Source organism: Ctenopharyngodon idella, chromosome 14, assembly GCF_019924925.1.
Source record: "Ctenopharyngodon idella isolate HZGC_01 chromosome 14, HZGC01, whole genome shotgun sequence".
NCBI classification, from domain to species: Eukaryota; Metazoa; Chordata; class Actinopteri; order Cypriniformes; family Xenocyprididae; genus Ctenopharyngodon; species Ctenopharyngodon idella.
Window position 1 is genome coordinate 22,855,081 of NC_067233.1, and position 9,719 is coordinate 22,864,799.

Below are 9,719 nucleotides of genomic sequence, written 5' to 3' on the forward strand. Positions count from 1 at the left end.
TTTCTCTTAAAGCATATTAAAAACACCACATAGATATATAAACAACATTAAAAACTTGATTTTCACCACAGGGGGACTTTAAATAAATAAAACTAACCCTCTTATAATGGACCCCAAAGCAACTTTGACATCTCTGAAAAATATGCTTGTATTTATTAGAAGACACATCTTGTGTTACAGAGTTTTCAAAATGCCTCTACACATTTTTACCCAATCGGTGATGTCTGGGGGCATTTTGACCCCACACAAAAACTTGCTGAAATTTGCACATAACAGGAGGGAAAATTCTCAGAATACTTAAAATGGTAACACTTTACAATAAGGTTCATTAGTTAACATGGACTAAAAACATTTATTAATCTCATTTACTAATACATTATTAAAATCTTGTTAACATTAGTTAATGCACTGTGAACTAACATGAACAAACAACGAACAACTGTATTTTCATTAACTAACGATAACGAAGATTAGTAAATACAGTAACAACTGTATTGCTCATGGTTAGTTCAAGTTAGTTAATACATTAACTAATGTTTAACTAATGAACCTTATTATAAAGTGTTACCTTTAAAACATTTAAATAAATAAAACTAATTCTTAGAATACTTAAACATTTAAATACCTATTTTTTCCCTGAATTTTTTTTACAGAATTTCTATATGTTCAGGAGACGAGTCAGTACAGTATGCATCTCAATAAAATTAAGTCAAGCAGTTCAGAGTCAGGAGTTTCTCAGAGTCTGGCGCCCTCACCTGAGAGGCCCGTTTCTCTGAAAGACAGGCGTAACAAGCAGACCTTTATACTGTATGTGCAGTTACTGTATAGCACAGTCCCAGAAGGTCCCAGCCAGTGTTCCTGTAGGTAAACAGGCGATATGCTCTGCATGTGTTTGTAACAAAATCAAGAAGTCTAACAAATGTACATGCACTTTTATTCATCCTCGTCTCAATAAAGAAATCTCAGGTGTCCACTAGAGGGCAATCAGTCCACTGGAAACTGTATTAGTATTAGTACAAGAGAATTTAAGTCTTTTGAAAAAAAGTTTATTTTAATTGAACTAATATCACATATAATAATAATACAAAACATTGTGTTTTAAAACCCTGTAGATTCAAGCAGCAAACAAACACACAGTACAAGCTCAAAACAAATGAACAGATTCACTTACTAGCAGCTAACACTATGTTTAACAATTATGAGGTGTTCACCAGATCAGGGAGGATACAAAACTCATTTCTAAAATGAATTCCTTCAACTCTCATTGCACAGGGATGCGAGGTCACATTATCAGAAACCGCAGGGGTCACAGAAATGATGTGGATGGTTAAAAATCAAGAAAGCAGAAACACATGGTTCAGTGAATGTGATCACGGGACTCGAATTTAAATCAGCTTCTTCATACCAGGCGGATTTGTAATAAAAGTCCCTAAAATAATAACGTGTTACTGTCAGCAGGATCTGTGAGAGTCAGTTCACGCAGGATGTGTTTGTTCAAATCCTGTTTGACATCATTCTAATATTAAGTCTCCTAAAAAATGACTTCATTTTGCAGAACTTCCGCTTTTGCTTCTTGACTTTCCTCTTTCTAAGATAAAACGTCTCCCAGTTCTCTCCATCTCCTTCCCAAGGACCCCAAGCTCCTCCGTTTCGGCTCGGATCGGCTCTGGGGTCTTCCGAAGGGTAGCGGACCGGAACGGCGGTCCGGTTGTAGAACGCTAACCGAGCCAGGAGCTGCTTGACCACGTCTGGCCGCCGCTCTGCGAGATCGTAACGCTCGTATGGATCATCCGCCACATTGAACAACCACAAGGATTTCTTCGGTTCCATGTGGCGTTCCAAATTCCACCAAGATTCTGGGAAGTTTCCGAGTATCTGAGGAGGAATCCAGTCTCCGTATCCGGGATTTCCTGTCAAGAGCTTCCAGTCTCCGACTCGAACCGCTGCCTGTACGGCAGTATTCCAGATCCCATAACCGCTTTTCAAAGATCCGTGTCGGGCAGCGTTGTAAAGCGGATCAATATTATGAAGGATCTCCAACCGTGGAGACTCTTTCCCGTCACTAATGGTTTCCCACATGTCATATCCGTCGAGCCCTTCCATCTGGGAAACGTTCCCTCCCGCGAGGCCCATTAGCGTCGGGTACCAGTCGGTGATGTGAACCAGAGCTCGACTAACTCTTCTCCTGCGTCTCAACAGCGGACTGTGTACGAATCCGATCCCGCGGACGCCTCCTTCCCAGTACGTTCCCTTTCTTCCCCGTAGAGGCCAATTGCTGCCTCCAAACAGAGGCTGTCCGCCGTTATCCGTCGAAAAAATAATGACGCTGTTCTTATAGTAGCCATACTTTCGGAGTGCGTATGTAACATTTCGTACCGCCTCGTCGACAGCAGAAACCATCCCGGCATATTTCCGGCGAAACACGTTTCCCATTCGCCGATACGGGTAGACGTATTCCTTCGGTGACTGTAAAGGAGTGTGAACGGCTTGGAAGGAGAGGAAAACAAAGAGAGGTTGGGATGAAGGGTCATGAGCGGCGAGGATCTTTCGGACTCTTTGCGCATACAAGTGCGTGGAATAACGTCCCCCCTGACCCCACGCCACTCTCTCGCCCTCGTGAAGGTCGTACCCACAAACTCCCGGCCCATCACACGACTTGTAGGTGTAATAGTCCACGCTTCCCGTCAGAGAGCCGAAGTACGTGTGGAATCCGCGGCGGGTCGGGAGGCAATCGCGCTTGTAGAAGCCCAGGTGCCATTTGCCAACCATGTGTGTGGAATATCCCGCATCCTGCAGCCGCTGCGGCAATGTCCGGAGGTCAAAGGGCAAGCAGCTGGGCTGTCGGGAGCGGATTATCGAGTGCTGGAGACCCGTATGGATCTGATATCTAGAGCGGAGGAGGAAGGGAAAATGAACGGACAAGAACTTACATACAAATGTATTCATTTCATGCATACTCATGTAGGGCGATACATACTGTACAGCAAATCTCAGCAAAATATAACTATATTATCATCCAGCTCTAATCTGCTAAATGTAACAATAAGTCATGAACATATTAAGATATTATAAACATTAACGTCATGATTTTCTGTTACGCTGCTTTAAAACAATGTATAATGTAAAAAGTGCAGTCACACTTTAGATTAGGGTCCAGTTCTCACTATTAATTATGACTTTTGCCTCAATAAACTGTTAACATATATATAGTGCTGTCAAATCGATTAATCGCAATACATCGCATCTAAGCATAAAAGGTTGTAAAAATGTGTCTATGTGTGTGTATATATATATATATAGATATATACACACACACACACGTATTATACAAACTTTTATGTTAGATGCGATTAATCGCGATTAATCGATTTGGCAGCACTAATATATATATATTAGTGCTGTCAAATCGATTAATATATATATAAGGGCTGGGACAATACAACGATTATCGATTCACGATACAATGAATCTGGATCGGTTCTGATATTTTCAGAATGTATCGCGATTCTCTCTCGAATTGATTCTGAGCTTAGTTTTTAACAGCAGATGGCACTAAACCTAAAATATTCATTCATAAAGTTCGAAAACATTCAAGCAAATTACAAGGGTGTTTGCAGTGGGTTGTGTTTACATTAATCTCGCGTCATAAAAGCATTTCTGAGCCGAGGTGCAAGTATATTTATTTAACCACGCATGAGCGCTCTGCAGCAGTCTTCTTCGTGAGCATTTGAGTGTGCGGTTAAAAACTAGCATAGAGCGCCATCTAGTGTTAAAAACTAAGCTCATTCTAGAGAGAAAATATCAGGATTCATTGTATCGAGAATCGATGTATTGTCCCAACCCTAACACACACACACACACACACATATATATATATATATATATATATATATATATATATATATATATATATTCTAGTTATGTTTTACCCCAAAATATTTTTGGCTAAATGTTGCTGTTATGTTGAGCAAAAATTGCTCACAAGTAACAGTGATGTCAGATTTGTGGATGAATCATTCTTTTGAATCAGTTGTGTTAAAGAATCACTCAAACTGATACACAAATTGGTCTGAATGATTCATTTGTGGATCAGTCTGAATCTAAATTCATTCAAATGCCTGTTTTGTCTTAAAATCATTTAAGTCATCTTGAGGCCCCCTTAGAAGTTAGAAGAACTGCTGACTTGAATGATCCTGACGTAAATTGCTGCTAATATAACAATATCACAATTATAAAACTTTACTGGTACAGTGATGTCAATACCATAGTGCTTTGATATTATAGGCTATACCATGAAACTGAATGACTACCATATATTAATGTAACCAAAATACTCACAAACATCTGCACAACAGAGTGAGTGAGTGAATTACCTGCCAGTGATGAACTGACTCCGTGATGGTGTGCAGATGGGCTGGATGTAGTAGTTCTCCAGCTTCACTCCTTCTGCTGCCAGCTTGTCCAGTGTCGGTGTGTGGATGTCTCTGTTGTGGTAGCCGATGTCGTTGAAGCCCTGATCGTCCGTCATGATAAAGATGATGTGCGGACGCAGATGGTTCGGCTGCTCGACCTGGTTCGGACTCGTCCAGTCCTGGGAGAGATAACCCAGACTGAGCAAACTCATCACGGAGAGCACTGTAAGAGCCGGTAAGGTCATGGCAAAGCGTTCAAGCGACTCTACGCGAGGAAAAAAATCATGAATGATCCACTGAACTACAGATTCCAGCGTAAAGTTTGTGTGAGGAGGCAGCGCGATGTATGCGCGCGGTGAGGGGTTTGGCTGTGTCTCAAAAACGAGTGAGCTGCCTACCTAGATTGCACCCCCCCACAAATGCTGCACGCGCCTATACTGTAATGGTTTTTCGATGTCGTAAATAAACAAAAGATTACTAGAGTACGTTTTACAAGAAAACACCATTTCAGTCAGTCTTTCTACGCGTTTCTTTGTAATTAGGCTAATTGTGAGATGTACTATGTCTGAGTGATTTTTTTTTTTCAGTGTACATTGGCCAAAGGTGTGTGGAGAGTTAAGACTTAGTGAGCTGCTAACATACACAGTATTTTTGCTGTACATGCCCAGAAATGCTGCACACAATATAAAGCTCCAAATGCATTCAATTATCTATGATGCCCTCTAAAGTAATGCACAAAAATGACGCACACAACATTAAAGCCCTACTTTAAAGCAATTTTGACTCAATAATTGCTAGTAAATTTCACAAATAATTGCAAAACTGAAATGCAAATACAAGGTTGTAGTTATATAGTTGTTTATGTGGACCAATTCAATGTTCAGATCACAAATTATCCAACTAAAAGCTTAAGTGCAAAAGAGTGAAGTATTCAGGAGAGATGACTTCTCTTTCAGATGTCTTGCCATTGTTTCAACTAATAGCATAAATGCATTACCCAAATGCCTTTCATCTGTGGTTTGGAGCCATTTGCGCATAACTCTCCTGATTTATATTATCTTTTATCATCATGGACATATTATGATCTGGCTTGGCATACTTCTTTAGGAAGTATGGTCATTTTTACAACCTGTTTATTAGCTCAATAAATGGAAGACAGACTTTAGATTTGAACATGTTGTTATTTGAACATTTGGTCAATGTTTTTATTAATCTCCAAACACAAGCTGAGGCCCCTAAGGATTCCTGCTATTAAAACATGCTGTAGAAATATTTAGGGGGGACCAGGGGTACAAACCTTGCTTGAACAGAGACAGTGTTTGTGCGCACAAGAGCTCTTTTATTGGGATTTGAGCGTTGTTATTATATAGAGCTGGAGCTCACTGGATTCACTGTGTGGATCACCTGAAGCCACACACACTCAGCTGATAAGATCTTAAAGAGAAACAGAAGTTCACTTAAAATAAGACCTGCTCACATCTGTGTCCATTTGGCACTCGTGTCAACACATTGTGCAATGGAGTCAACATTTCATTGTAAAATAAATGCTAAAAAGATGTTCATGACAACTCTGAATATTTGGCATGGTAATGGACAATGATGATATGCTTAGTCTTGGCGGAATAGATCTGCTACGCTGCTGCTGCTGTTATTGCTGCCGCTGCTATTGTTGCTGCTGTTGTTATTGCTGCTGCTGCTGTTATTGCTGCTGCTGTTGTTATTGCTGCCGCTGCTATTGTTGCTGCTGTTGTTATTGCTGCTGCTGCTGTTATTGCTGCTGCTGTTGTTATTGCTGCCGCTGCTATTGTTGCTGCTGTTGTTATTGCTGCTGCTGCTGTAATTGCTGCCGCTGCTATTGTTGCTGCTGTTGTTATTGCTGCTGCTGCTGTTATTGCTGCTGTTGCTGTTATTGCTGCCGGTGCTATTGTTGCTGCTGCTGTTATTGCTGCTGTTGGTTATTGCTGCTGCTGCTGTTATTGCTGCTGTTGCTGTTATTGCTGCTGCTGCTGTTATTGCTGCTGTTGCTGTTATTGCTGCCGCTGCTATTGCTGCTGTTGGTTATTGCTGCTGCTGCTGTTATTGCTGCTGTTACTGTTATTGCTGCCGCTGCTATTGTTGCTGCTGTTGTTATTGCTGCTGCTGCTGTTGGTTATTGCTGCTGCTGTTATTGCTGCTGCTGTTGGTTATTGCTGCTGCTGCTGTTATTGCTTCTGCTGTTATTGCTGCTGTTGCTGTTATTGCTGCTGCTGTTGTTATTGCTGCTGCTGCTGCTGCTGTTGTTATTGCTGCTGCTGCTGTTGGTTATTGTGCTACTGCTTTTATTGCTGCCGCTGCTATTGTTGCTGCTGTTGTTATCGCTGCTGCTGCAGAGCAAGAATGGGACTTGCTACTGCCAATACATACACAACACGCTGCTGTGAGCAAGTAAGACATGCTGCTGCTGCTGTACAATAATGCATACATGAATTACCCGTAGCAGATCTGTACAGGTGGAGCTGCGGAAGGTGGAGGGTTTCTGAAAGCGTGCTGCAACTGCTACAGCAAATGCTGACCAAGTATTTGAAGGATGAGCAGCGAGCTCATTGGCTACTGATACAGCAGGAACCAATCAGCTGTGCCCTTTAAAGAATTATGTGATTTTAAGCAGAGTGAGTTAAGGACCCATCAGCCTGCGCCATCTAGAGTTTCATGACAGAACTTTGTATTTGTATGAATGCCAGCATACTCCAGCCAGAGCATCAAGTCAAATTATAAGTGTGTATAATTTGGTTTTACATTAAAAATTCAAGCAGAAAGTTTTTAAAAAATGTATTGATGTTCTATTGTGGATATTGAAGATTCAAAATTAAATATAAAGGACAAGAAATTTGTTTTTCAAGAGAACTAAGATTAAACTACAAAGTGTTAAAGTCGACATGAAACTGAAGTTGTGATAGTCTTTCTTCCCTATTGTGATGTATATCTGAGTGAAATACTTCTGGCACAAGACAAAAGTAGGGCGGGGCTTGATTTTATCCATGGAAAATTGATTGGATGGTTGTGGTTTGCTATTGGTGGATCTCATGTGAGTGGCAGGTTGCCCCGCCCTCACGCCAGTAAACACATCATCAGAGAACACTGTAACAATGGGGAACAAAGAATACACTTTAAAATAAATGTCCTTCAAAACGGGGAAGCAAGACAGGAATGTAACAGGTATTAGATATTTGGTCAGTGGTCAATGACTCAGATGGCTCAGATGATTGGCTTTAAGAAATAATCTGTGAATTTTTTTTTTGATATTGTATATATATATATATATATATATATATATATATATAATTGAATTGAACTGAAAAAACTCCATGATGTGCCAACTGGGAAAAAAAAGGGATCATATCATAAAGTGATCCAAGTTTTCTCCCTTACCTGAAATATTTGGCCATGAAACTCTTACATGAGTGAGTACACATTACTTTTCCCAAAAAACAACAGCAAATCCACCTAAAATCTCTCTGATGTTCGTTTTAGCTCAAACCTCGACATTCCTGCTGCCAAGCTGTTACTATCTTTAATGTTGACTTTACAGAATAAATGTACACAAGCACTTTTAAATCTGTCTATTAATAGAACAACTGCTCATAAATCTACTAAATATGATGTTTGATATTTTAAAAAACAAAAACGAGATTATAAATAAATGGCACCTCTTCCAAATTCCTTTGGTCACAGTCACCTGGTCACACTGACTCAGTGATTGTTCAGGGATGAATATAGACATAACAAATCATAAACATCACTGGAATTAATATCTGACTGTTCCCTCCCAACATGTTTGAATAAGCTTTTATAGCATATAAAAGGTGAGCTTTTATATGCTACATACGACCACCTGATGTTTATCAAGACTTTAATTCTAATAGCAACTTTTTCATAATACTTTTTTTTATTTGAGACTAATTTACTGTTAATTACACTATGTGACTATTACTGGCTGCACAGATCCTTAAGGTTTAGCCTATTTAGTTTTTTAGTGTTTTCCTAAGGATTTTACCATGCTCAAGAAGTCTTGAAAATTTGCATGCACGTCAGAATCGTTGGCTATGAGGGCCGGGCAAAAGTTGGTACACAGGCGTGGCGGCAGGGGGCTTGAACACCGTCCGAAATCTTGGTCCATATATATATCATACACACTTACACATATATGTACGAAACAAGAGAAGTCCTACTATGAAATTACTGTGAAAGTAATGCAATTATTGACATGGAATATACTGTAGTTTCACATTAAAATGATGTATGCTTACATGACAATGATATACTAGAAATCGAAAAAAGTTTTTACTTTGTGTTTTTCACGTACAGACGACAACTTTGTCAAAACGATCCCCGTTCACACGGATTCTCGAAAACGACCAAAAAACGCTGTATTATTCATTCTAGGCCAGTAGATGGCGATGTCACTTGTAAAGAAACACTAAGCGCATATAGACTGAACACATAATACGCATGCGCATTATGGCACCGTTTTCACAAATTCACGTTTTTGTAGTTTACTCGGAGATGCAAACAGTATCCTTTTCAAAAACTTGCACTTTGAAACCCTGTTTTCAAAAATTTGCAACACCACTGTTGTGTAAATGAGCAGCCAAAGTTAGCCACATAAAAAGTTTTCTGTTTTTAGTTGAAAACGGTGTCGTGTAAACAGCATAAATGGTTCCATGGAGATCTGAAAAACATTCAGCATCAATGGAACCTACTTTTCCATTGGACAAAAGGATCTTTATAATAAAAAAGGGTCTTTAGATTATTAAAATGTTCTTCACACAAAGAAAAAAAATGGTTCACTGAAAGGTTCTTTGGGGAACTCATACGTATCACTGTAACCCCCGTTTTGGAACCTTTATTTTTATTAAAATGTAGAATTATTCATTAGAAGTACCAAATGGCCAGAGAGGGATTTTCCATACAGTAAAATATGGTTATTGTATAAAAATGACTATAAAAGATCATTCCGGTCCTGGATGGTGATTGACCAAAACCTCCCATAATGAAAAATACACAATACCTGTTCAATGTGTAAATCACTGCACAGCACAGATACCAACCTAGTGTTAACCTTAGTTTATGCCAGGACTAGATCTAGTGGAAGGATGACTATAATATTTTAGCACAAACTCAAGCTCTGTTTTGCATATTACACAAACAGACTGCTGTTGTGAAACATAATGACTGTGTGCATAAATAAAGTAGTATTATACGGTTATCTGATCTAAACATTCTTCCGCTGCTGTTATTGTCACCTCTGAACATGTTCGCTAAACACAT

The 9,719-nt window shown here is 39.6% G+C and overlaps 1 protein-coding gene across 1 annotated transcript; it reads right to left on the bottom strand.

Moving 5' to 3' along the window:
• Positions 1 to 1,030: 1,030 nt before the first annotated feature.
• On the bottom strand, positions 1,031 to 5,196 carry arsia (arylsulfatase family, member Ia). Its single transcript, XM_051859952.1, has 2 exons — positions 4,374 to 5,196; positions 1,031 to 2,887 (listed from the first exon to the last, which is right to left on the bottom strand). Exons 1-2 carry the CDS (start codon positions 4,655 to 4,657, stop codon positions 1,495 to 1,497), a joined length of 1,677 nt encoding a protein of 558 aa, XP_051715912.1. The 5' UTR covers positions 4,658 to 5,196; the 3' UTR covers positions 1,031 to 1,494.
• Positions 5,197 to 9,719: the final 4,523 nt, after the last annotated feature.

Coding starts and splice junctions, on each gene's coding strand:
- arsia (XM_051859952.1), bottom strand. CDS start 4,657: ATGACCTTACCGGCTCTTACAGTGCTCTCCGTGATGAGTTTGCTCAGT. Junction 2,888..4,373: donor AGTCAGTTCATCACTGGCAG/GTAATTCACTCA, acceptor CCTCCGCTCTAG/ATATCAGATCCATACGGGTC.